At 38.5% G+C, this 15131-nt stretch overlaps 2 protein-coding genes and 1 long non-coding RNA gene across 3 annotated transcripts; 2 read left to right on the forward strand and 1 right to left on the reverse strand.

The window, feature by feature from the left end:
- Positions 1 to 1326: 1326 nt before the first annotated feature.
- LOC116172207 lies at positions 1327 to 13203 on the reverse strand. Its single transcript, XM_031489369.1, has 4 exons — positions 13065 to 13203; positions 12931 to 13018; positions 12735 to 12884; positions 1327 to 1437 (listed from the first exon to the last, which is right to left on the reverse strand). The coding sequence occupies exons 1-4, from the start codon at positions 13138 to 13140 to the stop codon at positions 1359 to 1361; spliced, it is 393 nt and encodes a 130-aa protein (XP_031345229.1). The 5' UTR covers positions 13141 to 13203; the 3' UTR covers positions 1327 to 1358.
- Positions 3523 to 4270, forward strand: LOC116172206. The gene is made up of 3 exons (XM_031489368.1): positions 3523 to 3613; positions 3661 to 3751; positions 3804 to 4270. The coding sequence occupies exons 1-3, from the start codon at positions 3538 to 3540 to the stop codon at positions 4183 to 4185; spliced, it is 549 nt and encodes a 182-aa protein (XP_031345228.1). The 5' UTR covers positions 3523 to 3537; the 3' UTR covers positions 4186 to 4270.
- Positions 7236 to 7788, forward strand: LOC116172208. Its single transcript, XR_004145607.1, has 3 exons — positions 7236 to 7345; positions 7398 to 7484; positions 7538 to 7788. It is a non-coding gene; the product is annotated as an uncharacterized LOC116172208 (long non-coding RNA).
- Positions 13204 to 15131: the final 1928 nt, after the last annotated feature.

A 15131-nucleotide genomic window follows, 5' to 3' on the forward strand; every position in this document is an offset into this window, starting at 1 on the left:
AACACGTACATAAATCAAGCTTCTTGTTGTCGTTCTTAATGCACCTACGGGTATACTATCTCCACTGTTATAAATGCACTTTATGTGTAACTCGTGAAGTCTATTGTACTGTTTTCTGCACATTAAACAACATCAGTGTACGACGAAACCGGAAAAACCTCTAACAAATCGCTTTTCGTTTTTTTTTAAGTTTCAACGGATTGAGTTAATTAATTTTACGAAGCGCTCAATTAATTAACTGCCTTTGTGTAAAATGCGATTAATTCTTTCGACGAGATTTAATACAATTCGCGTTAGCTGTTCCCAAAGCAAAGTCCAATTACAAAAATGTGACATTAAACAGAGGAATAATTTTGTACAGGTCTTATTGACGCTAATCGAGTGCACTAAGATTAACCATACAATAAGAGTTGCAAACCTACTGGGCACAGAGAAATAGCAACTCGAATTATGTTTCGTTATTTGGCGGTAGTCCAAAAACTGGTAGATTTAGCCCTCAGCCATCGCTGGATACCACGGTTACTAATTAAAAACCTTTTTATGAGCTCGGCGAGTACATAAGTAAAAATTGGGTGGGAGAATGGGATTCTTAACCAACTTCGAGGCAAATCTACGTACTGTAAGCGCATTCATTTTCTATGAAACAAGAAAATTTCGTCGTGTAATGAACGCTAATGAACGGCGGATGTACTTTCAGCCGTGACTGGTGAAGTGTTACCTCTTAAAGCGTAACCGAACAAATTCGTTTCGTAGTATTACTGGATTAGCATGCTCTCGATTTAAATAAATTGTTACCACGAAAGCGTTAAGGTCGAAGATACAAAACAATTCATTGCGCTATATTTGAAGTGACAAGTTACGCCAATAAAAACTGTACACTGCTCTTGCGTATACGGGGTGTAATTTCACCTACACCAAAGGGCAACTGGTAAAAAGTTTAGACAATTAATTCCTGCTTTTGTTTTCTGTCAAAACACTAAGTTATAAGGGTAATTTAGGACCTAACCGTACTGCGTAACTTTGCTAATTTTTCGAGATTCACTTGGAACGATTAAAAAAATTTTACCTGACCAAGCAAAAGGCCCAATATTATTGTACAAAGCGTTCCACCACCCCATTTTCCAAGCTGCTGTTACCCTTTCAAAGGAGATAATCGACTGTCGACTGGGCAAAATTTTGGCTCATCGATAGATGTGTCATTTCAAATTTTTTGCATTGTTTTATTTATTTTATTTTATTTTTAAAGTTATTCTAACATTCCCGAAGAGGTCGGCCCACGGGAATTTATCGCGTGAACAAGTTTGTCCTTTTTTTATGAATGATCGAGTGCCAGTATGAGTGTAACAGATCAAAAAGCCCTAAAACGCCTTTGATTCTTCGATTACTACGGACTTATTCTCTTCGCACCCCTTGGTAGGATTCATTGGTACTCCCTCACTGGAAAAAAAAAATCTAAAATAGTGCGGTGTGAAGGGTATCAACAAGTTTTGGGAGTTATAGATATATCGCTCACTTAGAAAGTGTAGAACTTGTTGTTATTCTGGGAATAAACAATGTGGAATATCAAAAGATATTAGATATTTAAAAAATTCGGGAACATGTCAAAAAGAAAGTCGTGGAACTGAACATGAAACTCCAAAAAATGTACTGGCTCCTGGGAAGATACTCCGAGCTCTCAACGTACAATAAGGTATTACTGTATAAACAGGTAATACGACCAGTGTGGACATATGGGATCCAGATATGGGGCTGTGCTAAAAAGAACCACATCGATAAAATCCAAACGTTTCAGAATAAAGTGCTGCGCAATATAGCCAATGCACCTAAGTACGTTCGAGCAACCGACCTGCACCGTGACCTCGGAGTGGAGATGGTTAGCGACATCATTAAGAGACATGCTGTCTCACATGCAAATAGAATAAAACAACACATCAATGAAGAGGCGTCCAGGCTCATGATGTCTCGTTTTACCCTTAGGCGGCTCAAGAGGACGAAACCGTTCGAGCTGACATAAATTCAAAAACAACTAAGGACGTCCATTGGGACAAACTTAGCTATCACGCGCGTAGGAATCGTAAAAGACAGACACAATCGTTACTTCCTAGGAAATAGTTTCTATGTTATATGAAAAAAAAAAAAAAAAAATTCGGAAAATCGTAAGGACAAGCACGAGCTGTATTGGACAAAGAGAGGAATACAGAAGAACGCTGTACGAACGGGAAGAGAAGAATACAGACACATCTGGGAAGGGAAAAATTAATGGAAATTCAACAACATGACAATACTTAACGCAGACAAGGGTGGGAAAAGGAATATACGAGATACAGTACTGCGATAGAAAAAGAAAGAAATAAGAGCTGAATGAGCAACAGGGACGTACAAAAACATTGAAAGAAAGAAAGATAAAGACAGAAACCATGTTAAAGAATTAAGGAAATCAAAAACAAAAATTTTTTTTTAAGTTACAAAATAAAAAGGGAAAGCATATAGGAAAATGAGAAACCTCGACTCTGTGACTGAGAGAAAAAGAAGAGGGAGTTTACAAGGAAAGGGTATGTGAAATTCAAGAAAAGAAAATGCGAGTGAAGGAAGAAAATTGGCCACAAGTGATGGACACGTGAAAAACCGGCGAAGAAAAGGAAACTGAAAGAGAAAACCGGAGAACATCTTGATAAAGGGTCGAAAAATCAGGCATAATCTGGAGATATGTAAAGGAACAAGGTCTGAAAGGAAGAAGCGTGAAGAAAGAACGGAAGAAATCTTAAGGGACGGGCGGGCCAAAATCAAGCGTGCAAGAATCGTGAATGGTAGACCAAATAGGGAGTAAAAGAAAGAGATTAGAAGAAAGTACGAAAAGAGTGTGGAGGAAGAGTTTTTAAGAAGGGGGATAAAAAGAAACATAAAAAATACGTGAAAGAGACGTTACTGCAGGAAGTGCAAACAACACACGGTGAACAACTCATGTAAATGAGTAACGAAGAAAGCTTCAAGAAGATATGAAATATACGCGAACCAAGTAGATGTGAAAGAAAGAATGAAGAAGGCAGTACAAATGTTAGGAATCTTTATCCCCAATTAAATTAGTGCATAAAATTCCATTCCTCGACATCGAGTTGGGACAGCCTTCTTAATCATATTTGGCTTAAATAGCCAAGATTTGAGGCAAATCCAGGGTTCCAGATAAAACAATCACCCCGTATAACGCTCTGCTATACTAGAGGCATTCTTCGATGATTTACCCCAATGTGGGATATACGTCACACACATTTCCCAATATCATTTTGTTATTAATTCTATCCAAACCTAATCCTATGCGTCCTCAACTATACGTCAAAATTTTCCACCGTAGTTTGCCATCATGGAGCAAATATTATCAGTGCCTCATCAAACAGCGCTTTGAAAAACATTGTATGATAATGTACTTTTTATTGACTCAGTTTGGTCGTCACCTTAATCTGACTATCAAATCACGTCACAGATCTGTGGGATATAAATACCGAGCATGAATACATGCAACCATATCATCAAGTCTGAAGAATGAAGCTGTTCCTGGTACTCTTCTCGACCATTGCTGCCTTTTACATTTCGGCTGGCCAAGATGAGGGGGAATTTGGTAAGACTAACTTATAAGTTTATTGATATTTACGGACGTGTTGATAGTGTGCCAAGATAGAGCAGTCGTGTACTTGAAAAATTTCTGCAATGTATGTCACTGCAATAACGGTATCTTAAAATGCAGCAGAAATAGATGGTAAGTACGTAGTCCTGTAATAAATATCGTTCATCTAAGCGTTTTTTCGCAGTCCATGGACTCAGTATGTTAAAAATTGTACGGCCGGGAATGAGCCGTCGTACAAACGCATTACTTGTAAGTGCGTTCAGGATTTAGGATTAATTTGCGCCAAACTCAAATACCCAGCGGAAACGACACCCGGTGGCGTTGGCGAACCCTCAACAACGACACTTGGTAACACTGAAGTACACTCATCAACGACACCTGGTAACGTTGAAGGACACTCAACAACGACACTTGGTAACACTGAAGTACACTCATCAACGACACCTGGTAACGTTGAAGGGCACTCAACAACGACACTTGGTAACACTGAAGTACACTCATCAACGACACCTGGTAACGTTGAAGGACACTCAACAACGACACCGAGTGATGAGGTAGCCCCATAGGGTACTTTCCAGATTTGTTGTTGTATATTAATTGTAATCTATGGTGTAGGTGTAGACAATAAAAACCCTGGGCTTTACCATTTTACCATAGCATGAGTGGAGTGGAGGTTCATCAAGTAAGCAGTGTACAACTAATTGTATTTGGTGTTTTCCATAAGAAAGCTTTAGTGAGGTAGGCAACACACATTACTGATAACGCCCCCGTAAGTAGTGTGAGTATTACGGTTGCTCGGTTATGATTATTTGAGAACGTAGTCAGACTGACTGACGGCGACGGACACTATCTTTTTGTGGACGCTGGGAGGAGGATTAACCACCTCTATGACTAACACAGTCGTTTTATTGCTCCGAATCCCGTCAGACTTTTCTGACTTATGGAATATCGAAACCACTAGCGTAAAAGGTTCAATAGACAAGAGGTTAGGGGCGGAGAGCGACACCGATGCTGGTATTTTTTTTTAAAAGACGGTTCAAAAGGAAGATAATGGAAGGTAGTACTCACTTGGAATGGACTAGAGGAGTATTTCCCCACAAATCGTCCAGAAAGTCAGAGGAATTAAGGACGCTATTCCTTCAGACACCGTTATGGAAGAAGGAAGCCTATTGGAAGAAAATCTGGCGCTTAAAAAACAACTGGAAATGAAAAGCCAAACTCATTTTTATTAAAACCCGAGAAAATCGAATCCATTCCTGAGAACCCTCCATCCATTGACGAAGGTATTCCCCGTCCTCCTTAATCTACCACGAAGGAGACATGCAATTGCAAATCTAAAAACATACCAACCATCGACACACAATCAGAATTGACGTATCGGGCTCTCGTTACAGTGCCTCTTTGGAGTTTTCAAAATAATTAGCACGAACCTTGACCTAACCCACCAACCCTTCTACTTAAAAGAATGACAGTTGCGCAAAAACTTTAAATAACTAACCTATAGAAGATAAAAAAAACTGAATATTGTAACGTTATTTATAAATTCGGGTTCGATTTATATCAATGTTTATTAAACAAAACTAAAACACTATAAAAACTGTACAATTTATATCGATTATTTATATCACACACTTCGCAATTTATATTTCCGCGCTCGATGTTTCATTCGTACTCGATCTCGTTCGGTAGTAGACTGCCGCGATGTTCGGTCCGCAACCATTTATACACGCAAGCAATGTAAGTCCAGAACATTCGCGTACAGTCTCGAATATTCCTACACAAATCCCACTATCGCGCGCGTAGAAAATTCCAGAGCACCAAAGGCGACGTCATGTCTGGAGCGTTTCCGTTACAATATACACACTCCCTGCTATATACCGTATTTCATCTTCAAAATGGATTTGTAATAATATGATCCCTTTTCATCTCTTTCTTCTTTTTCAAATTTCTCTATTTATCATTTTTTCAACCTACTCTTGTTCAACTGATTCTTCTGAAGCCCTTCCAAATTTTCTTCAGTTCTTTACAATCATTTTTTTTTCATTTCTTCCTTTGTATAACGTTAATTGTGTCTCTAACGCAAATTTTCGTTCTAACCCCTCTCCTAACTTCTATGTCTATCTGACCCTGTCATATAATATCTGATAACGCATTGGACCTCTCAACGCCTCCATTTTAGTTAATTTTGTTTGATCGGTTGCTTTCAATATCGGTAATTTTTTCTTGTTGTGCTTTAAGTTGGGCTTCTTCGTTCTGTATTTCTCGGTCTAATCTGTTGTTTGTAATGTTGTAATGCTGATTTCCTTTGATTTTGCGAATACCGTTTCTCAAAAGTGGCGATTTGAAGCTATTGGTCCTCTTTCTTCTTCATGTTCTCCTGTTTGTTTCTCTGAAGTTTTGAGGTTAACTCTTGTGCCGTAATAAGATGTGATTTGGATAACTTTTCTTTTGATTCTTCTCTTATGTAAACTCGTTTCATTCTTCTGTGCTGATTTCTACTGCTTGCTGTCCTACTCCCTATAACTTCCCCATAATGACTGGGTGAGCCCAATATTATTTTTCATCCATCTTCAATTTCTTCTTTAAATTGTTGTATTTTTTCAATTATCTGCTTAATTTTTCTTTTTCTTTAAAAATTACTTTGGGTTTCTTCAATATTTCTTCTACATTCCCCTGTTCTTCGATTTTTTCTGTTGCTACCCTTTTTCTAATTTGGTCAAGATAGCATTCTATAAAGTTGATCAATAATTGTGTTTGCTCCTGAGTTTTTGATATTTTCCGAGGAACTAGTAGAGCTCGCCTGGCACCTGGCTCGGTAGTTCTCGATCCTTTAACTCAAATTCTTCCAACATATCCGATCCGTTGCATTTGTTGGTTTATTTAAATCTTTCCAAATCTTGATTCGACACCTTTATGATTTTTTCTTATTAAAAAACTCACGATTTTTAGGTTTCTTCGATCCATCAAGTTCCTAAAATCCTTTCCGTTGTTTTTTTCTGGCATTCTTCCAATTTTAAAAGCCTTTTTGTGTCTTGAAATTGTTCAAATCCGTTAGTTTCGTGAGATTTCGCCTGTCTTCGGAGTGATTAGCGTCAATAGAACGCTTTCTTTACTTTTTCCAATACCTCAATTTTTCTAATCTCTAATTCTTATGAGTGTTGCCTCCATTATCAACTAAGACCACCTTGGCATAAAGAAAGCTGGTGCCGTATAGATCCAGTAAACTAATTTCTTCAATCTTGGCGAATTTATTTACATATTTCGGACCTGTAACTTCATATATCAAAAACACGAACTTCGACCTAGGGGAATCATGAGGCAAGACAATTTCTGTGGGTTCAATGCAACTGCAGAAGAGGATGAATTAGAGGTTATTACCACCTGCACTAAACTTTACTCCATTACAGATGAGAAGATTCATTGGCGTAAATAAATTTTGAATTCAAAACACTTTCTTCGCCATCAAGGGGAAAACATTTTATACTGCTTTAGCAAATAGGCTTTTTAAGAGAAATATGATCATAAATTATTCGCTTGTGACAATATAAGCACTGAAACACATTTATCTTATTGCAAAATGTAGTGATAAAGCCACGACGTTATATCTAGCCTGTAACGCATTAATCTAGCACAGTGTTCAAGCTGAAATAATGAAGCTCTTCGTGGTACTCTTCTCAGCGGTTGCTGTCCTTGGTATTGCAGCTGGCCAAAATGAGGGTGAATTTGGTAAGACTACTGAACTTAATATCCACATCGATTCCTAGGGACGTTTTTATAGTGTGCCAAGATGGGGTTCCATACATAGAAGGTTTTTGCAATGAATGTTTTTGTAGTGGCGGTGACTGGCATGCACCGAAAAATGGTGGTAGGTACAAAGTCTACGATACCATGGTGCATTCAGCAAACGTTTTCTCGTAGTCCATGGTCTGCTGGTTCCAAAAACTGTACGGTTGGAAGGGAAATGCCGTTTAAATGCAATTACTGCCATTGCGTTAAGGGCTACGGTTTAATTTGTACAAACTACGAATGCACTGCGACAACTCGAATCCACTATGGTACGCGACCATAAGGTTGTTGGTCAACATTCACAGCATAGTGATTTAGTTTAGTACGATTAGGATTTATGTAATAAATGGTGGCGGCTTTGGGGTAAATTGATTCTGGATTTATAGAGGAGAGTGAGACTGACATTCGCCCAGACCTTATATTTGGAGCTAGCTATTACATTGCTCATTTGTGAGTCCGATGGTTAAATGACATTCATTCCCAAAAACACACTTCGCACTGAAAGGAAAGATTCAATTTTATTTATAAAAGAATCAAACGCAATGTGTAACGCATCACCGTCACGCACGCAATATGAATTATACCTTCATAAACACTCTGTATAATAAAATCAAAGCAAACTGCAATACGTTTAATATATTGCTAATTTTCAGGCACAGGCCTAAAATTTCCACGTCCAACTGCAATTAATCTTAACACCAAGTACGAGAAAAACAGCGCTTCAACATAAATTCCTCTAATTGGGTAAAATAATAATCGTTCATAAATACCTTCAATGTTCGTGCACTCGTATTTATCGTATAATCTCTCGTATAATGCAATTGGCCTGACCTCCTCGAAGCTAATCTACACGGACCGACTACAGAATTCTAGTAGGCGTGTTGTGGAAGTTTTTTAATTATCTAGTTTTCCTGGAAAATTCTACGAAAGTCTTCGGCCGCGCAACGGCAGCATTTTATCTAAATTGTAAAATTGTATACGTCGTTACAGTAGGTAACTTGTGTTGCATTGGCGGTCTAATATCGGGCGGCCGGTTACAGCGACACCGAAAACGCTTACACTATCGCTGCCAAAGGTTGGATGGAGTGTTTGTTAAAATAAAGTAACCCTCCACGTGTTTTATTTATACGGTGCGTGTTGTTAAATGTTAAATTAGAGAATGATTTACTCCAGTAAACTCCTGAAGGTTGGGAACACAAGGATGCTTTCCGTTGTCCCAACTCAGGGGTGTATATCACGGATTCTGGATTTCTACGACGGAATGTTGTAATGCAGCGATTCTCAACCTTTCTGTAATCGCGACCCCCGATTTTCTGGGTCTGATGACCGCGACCCCCTAGTACTTAATCTTATTGTTAATGCCATTGAGGAACCCAGTGAAATGCACTACACGCTAAACTAAATATTTTTTATTTATTGTTAGCGAGTTGAATACATACAACAGTAACAGTTATGTAATGCCCTTATACGGGGTGTCAATTTTAAAACTATGCAGTCGGTCATATTTTCCAAACTAAAGAAGATATTGAAAATCGCGCAAAACCTTTTCGGGGGTATCTAGAGTGAACCAGAATGACGTTATGAGTGACAGCCCCCTACCCCCTTAAGTCCCCAGCCCCCCTCTTCAAAAATCCTAAATGACAACCCCATACTTGTGACACATCGTTGGAAAGCTACTGAAAAATGCTTTCGAGTGGTTCCAATAAAGTCAATATTCATTAAGAAAATTTAACAAAAATTTAATAATTAACAAAAAAAACTAAATGTTGACATTGAGCGATTTATGTTGTTATTGTCTTTAGCACTTCCAGATTTCGTTAAAAATCCAAACCGATTTGATTGCTTGCTCATTTTGAAACTAAATAAATTAACCTCATCACACGCATAAAGTTATTGGCAAATTGAAGCGATGTTCTCGACAACAGCCGAGTTCGTGTGGTATCACTACCAGGCGTCTCGGAGTCGGAAGTCCCCGCGGTTGTAACTGACTATGTAAGTTTTCTTTACTACAAAACGACGTTTCCGTCACAACTATCTTATGCACCTTGCATTTTGTTGAATTCGGAATTACCTACCGCGACCCCCAGGTTGAGAATCGCTGTTGTAATGCATTCAGGTTTCCAAAGAAGGCCGGATAAGATTAATCTGTCATACGTCCCTTAACGGGAATATTCCAGGTGATTCAAACAACCCCTTATTCAATATTGAATCATTCGGAAATCACGAAGGAAAGTGACAGTTGTGTTGAGTCAGGTCTATCGACCTAATGAACAACATTTTGAGATTGACTTGATTTCACTTCAATGCGGAATCACATGTTTGATACCGTTAACTTAATTGTTCGAAATAGCGTTCATTTTTGGTGTAAATGTTTGCTAAATTTGTGTTTCCGTTTTGATTACAATAGTCTTCGCCATATTTTGATAATTCTTTTTAAACATGTGGAAATTCTCGAATTGTTAAAAAACTGTAAATAAATGAGTTACGACACCTAATGCCGGGACCGTTCTAGATTCTCAACGATAGGCTGGGAAATCTCGCACGACGGCTCCTGGTAGCCAGAGAAAATATTGTCCTGGGCACAAAAGCTTAAATAAATATGCAATGTTGCCTGACCATAGAAAAAGGACTTCTCATGGATCAGGAACTATTGGCAAAACATCCTTGTGCATTGTATTCTCCTGGTAAGACCGTTGAAACGCAAACTATGTTTTGAAACACATATTTAGCACAGAAAATTACGTCATCATGAATAATGTTCTTGTTATAGACAAAAAAAATTGTCTAAGCGGTGCTGGTGCGAATTAGGGCCCGAAGATCACCCTTTAACATTATATTCTTCAGATACAAGAGTTTTAATACTCTACTACTAATAATAATGAAAAAATTGACCTTGTAAATGTAATTTGACACCTCAAAAAATAAAATATGATAACTACGGCTTGTCCTTTGAGGTTTACAGCGACATACCTTCCAAGGTCCCCTATATAACTACTAGTAGCCGCTTTTCCTGTCTAGATTTTGCACCCGTTAGCGTATATAGCGTGTCACCTATTAGATCCAATGGATAATTATTAACTATATTTCTTTGTTACGTTGTTCAGTTGCTTATAATGTACACAAAGCCTCGTGCTGTCATCTATTTTCTTCATTAGCACTCCATGTGAGGTCCAAAGGCTGGTTGAATTATTCCTTAAATAGCAATGTCGCTGATGTTGATCTTGGATGTTGCTTGATAGGTTGCGCAACTCCCGTATTTATTTTAAGAGCTTGTATTGCTTTGAGCCGAAAAGTCCTTTCTCTGAAGCAAACACGTCTTGGTAGCGTTGGTAGCTTGGTTCTTTTGGGTTGTTGTCAAATTCCTGCATAAGGCTGTACTTATCTCGAAACCTTTCTGGCCACTTCAAGGTGTCATATTCACACATCGCGCGACAGGAGCACAAGTCCCAATCTCACTGCCCTTTTTTTAAACTTTGTCGGGAATTAGTTCAAATTTATCAGCCAAACATTTAGTAGCACCTTGCCAATCAAAATTCCTCGACTCACATTGGTATAATTGGATTCCATCACTCCCGAGCGGCCATTACAGCTTTCTCGCCAAACTCCGGACATGCTCAAGCATTAGGCATAGTAGCTCGTCTCCCTCTTTGTGAGTGGGAACTTCTTCATGGTCTACTCGATGTACTCCATTTTTTACGTTTATCGTAAACTCGAATTTTCTCATCCAGTTCATTCCCAAAGTCACCTCTTCGACATCACCAGCACTTGATACTTACCTTTCTTGAATGCAATAGCAATATCAGCTTTCTCAGTACAAGACCTTGATCACCAGGTGCAGTCTTCAGTCCTAGCTTTTTATTCCGAAATAGGTCAGGTCATTGGATGGTATTCTTTGGACATGTATCTAACAGCATTGTACCCGTTTATTTCAAATACAGTGCCATCTACGTATAGACTATTTGGTTGAGTATTAACTGTTAAGTGACGAGACTTGGATGGCAGTCCCCGGGGCATAACTTAAGTCACTCCTTCCCATCGACCCGAAACCATTAATATTAACATTTTTTCTAACAGACACTACCTGAAATTAAGACAAAAATGCCTCCCCACTCCTGATACAAAGGTTTAAGTAAAAATAAAAAATTGGAGCCCAGGGGTTGGATAATCTTACCTTTCTAGCCGTAAAAAATGTACTCCACGGAATAAATTTCATTGCACCTTACTTATATTCCCCTGATACGAATGTTTAAACCAAATTACACTACATTTTTCTAACAGATACAACGCGACACCCTTCGCCACGCTACACTCTCCTGATAGAAAAATACAGTGTTGGGCATAGAAGCAGTCCTCATGAAATTCTGGCAGCTAGAACAAGGGTGCAACAGGTACCGTGTAGAATAGGAGGAGCAATACCTATGCCCATGAACTTGGCAGGCCTACGACATCAGACCATGGTTCTGCTTACTCATATCGTTAGTGTTCCGTTAGTGCACGTTAGTGCCGCTGAAGAAATCGTTAGTGCACAAAAGGAAACACTATTTTTTTAAAATATTTGTGGGCCTGCTAACTTCATGCCAGCAGAACCACATTTGTCAAATTGACCCTGTCCTAATGCGAATTTGAAGCAGCTCGTTAGTGCTTCACATGCGAACGGTAGTGCTGCAAGGGATCCGCACCAAAAAGGTACCAAACCACCTCAAACTTAAACTTGACTTATCGGGACCTGCCAACTTCACGCCAGTAGCCCAACAAACGAAAACGTTCGAATGTGAAGCACTAACGAGCCGCTTCAAATTCGCATTAGGACAGGGCCAATTTGACATTTGCTGCATGAAATTAGCAGACCCCTTTTTACAACGTTTTGAGCTGGTACACTTTGAGCACTAACGTTTATATTGGCGGCACTAACGAGCATTAACGCTGCTAGTTTAACTAGTGTAAAGATTGAATCGATTTTCTCAAATGGGTCTGCTGGCATGAAGTTGGCAGGCCCACAATTATTTTTTAAAAGTAGTTAGTTTCCTTTTGTGCACTAACGATTCCTTCAATGGCACTAACGTGCACTAACGGAACATTAACGATATGAGTAAGCAGAACCATGGTCTGCTGTGGTAGGCCTGCCAAGTTCATGGACATGCAATACCTCCCTGCACATCAACATCTCCATAACGAAAATTAAAAGTTTGAAGATTCCTCTGAGCATATAAAAGATCTCCGGGTGAAATATATTCTCCTGCTTGCCAAAAAATTACAACCATTTTTATTGCCACCACCATAGATTACAATATATTATATTTACCAAATTTACACAATTAGATTTTCTTACGGTTCCGTAGCATAGTGGATTGGAGTCGCCGTTGTGTTGCAATCGCGATTTGTACAAAGTAGCCCCCAGCCGACAACGCAGTGACAGGTATGGCATTCGGAGATCGTTTCCATTTCCACTGTACAGTTCCTATACTCGTCAGACCATGAACTAAAAGAAAACGTTTACTCAATGTACTATATTAGTGTGTACCTACCAAACCATATCAGTGCACCTTAGGTTACCGTGATCACAAATACATTCATTGCAAAAATTTTCGATATATGTAACCCCCAATTCGCAAACTATAAAGATGACATAAGGATCAGTGTATATGTTAGGAAATCTTACAAAATTCGCCATTATTTTGGCCAGCCGCAATGTAAAGGACAGCAAGAGCTGCGAAGAGTACCAAGAAAATCTTCATTCTTACAGCTGAACAATGTGTAAGGTGAAGACGTTACTGTGGAAATATGTCGTTCCGTTATCACTACATTTTTCACTAAGATAAGTGCTATGTCATAAAAAACGATTACTTTATGATCATATTTTCTTGTAACGGCTATCTTCTGGAGCAATGATCAATATTTACTCCTTTGTGACGTAAAAAATGGTTAAATTCTCGCCTGATCAGATTAAGCGGAAGCGTGTCGTATTAAAATCCATGTGGAAGAATTTTGCAGAGAAAAGAGAAGGTATTATGACTCCTAAAAGTTTCATTGTGGGGGTCTTTGTGTATCTGAGCACATGAGAATGACTGCTGAGAAGTTGGGCCCCTATACATTTGAGTTTCTAATCCTAGAGCTTCGATCTCTACGGTTCACTGAGCCTACTATTCACTATGTCGGTTGTAGATTCTTTGCGCGTTTGAATCTTGGGGTTTTGAGGCTTTCGTTTCTCCGTACTCTTGTGATCAACATCTAGGTATCTTCAAATATGTATTTCAGATTTTGCGTACTCTTTTTGAATATTTTAAGCTTTTCGGCTCCATGAGGTATTGAGACCTTAAATCTTTGGTTTGGGAACCGCTGAGCCTTTGAGTTTTTGAACCAATGATTCTCTGGGTGGTTGATTTCATTTTCATTGACTAAATAACGAAGTCGTTCAAAGACTGAGGTATTCATAGACCTGAAGGCGACATAATAAATTGTGATACGGGTGGATTGAGTTAGGGATAAAAAACTCAACGGTGCAAGGATTCGATGGTTCTGAAGCGCGAAGGCATAGACACAGGATTCAAGGATGTAGATATAATAAAACATTCAAAAACTGGAAGACAGACACACCCCGACCTACAGGTTAGGCATACAGACGTAAGGGCCCGAATTTTAAATGAGATCCAAATGAAATCAAACACCCAGAGAATCATTGATTCAAAAACACAAAGGCTCAGCGGATCCTAAACCTCAGATCTAAGGACTCAATACCTCATGGAGCTTAAAAGTTTAAAATATTCAAAAAGAGGACCAAAAATCTCAAATACATATTTGAAGATACCCAAAGGCAAACAGGCCACTATATAATCACAAGAGTACGGAGAAACGCAGGCCTCAAAACCCCAAGATTCAAACTCTGAAAGAATCTACAACTTAACGATACAGTAAGCTCAGTGAGCCGTAGAGACCGGAGCTCTAGGACTAGAAACTCAACAAATATCAAAGCCTTTTACTTTTACTTTTAGTTTAAGAAGCCATAATACCTTCTCTTTTCTCTGCAAAATTCTTCCACATGGATTTTAAATTAAAATTTTTAATACGACACGCTTCCGCTTAATCTGATCAGGCGAGAATTTAACCATTTTTTACGTCACAAAGGAGTAAATATTGAACATTGCATCAGAAATTAGCGGTTTCAATAAAATATGTTCATAAAGTAATCGTTTTTTATGATATAAGCACCTATCTATATAGTGCAAAATGTAGTAATAAAGGCACGATATATCTCCGCAGTAACGTATTCACCTAGCACATTGTTCAGCTGAAAGAATGAAGGTCTTCTTGGTACTCTTCGCAGCTGTTGCTGCTCTATACATTGCGGCTGGCCAAAATGAGGGTGAATTTGGTAAGATTTCCTAATATATACACTGATCCTTAGTGTCATCTTTATAGTTTGCGAAGATGGGGTTCCATATATCGAAAATTATTGCAATGAATGTATTTGTCGTAACGGTAACCTAGGGTGCACTAAAATGGCTTGGTAGGTACACACTTATAGTACATTTATACTCTGTTTTTTAACTAGGAAGACGGATTTAGGTAAAGTTGCTATTGACATGATTTAACTGTCAAATTTAATCGTGATTCTCGTCCGTAACTGTTGTACTTATTTTTGAGTTTTTTTTTTTTTGTTTGAAGTACCTACATTTCTTTTATTTAATTAATTACAAAGTTAAAAAATTTTTAAATATTCATAACAAAT

Source organism: Photinus pyralis, unplaced genomic scaffold (assembly GCF_008802855.1).
Source record: "Photinus pyralis isolate 1611_PpyrPB1 unplaced genomic scaffold, Ppyr1.3 Ppyr1.4_LG5, whole genome shotgun sequence".
Classification (NCBI taxonomy): domain Eukaryota; kingdom Metazoa; phylum Arthropoda; class Insecta; order Coleoptera; family Lampyridae; genus Photinus; species Photinus pyralis.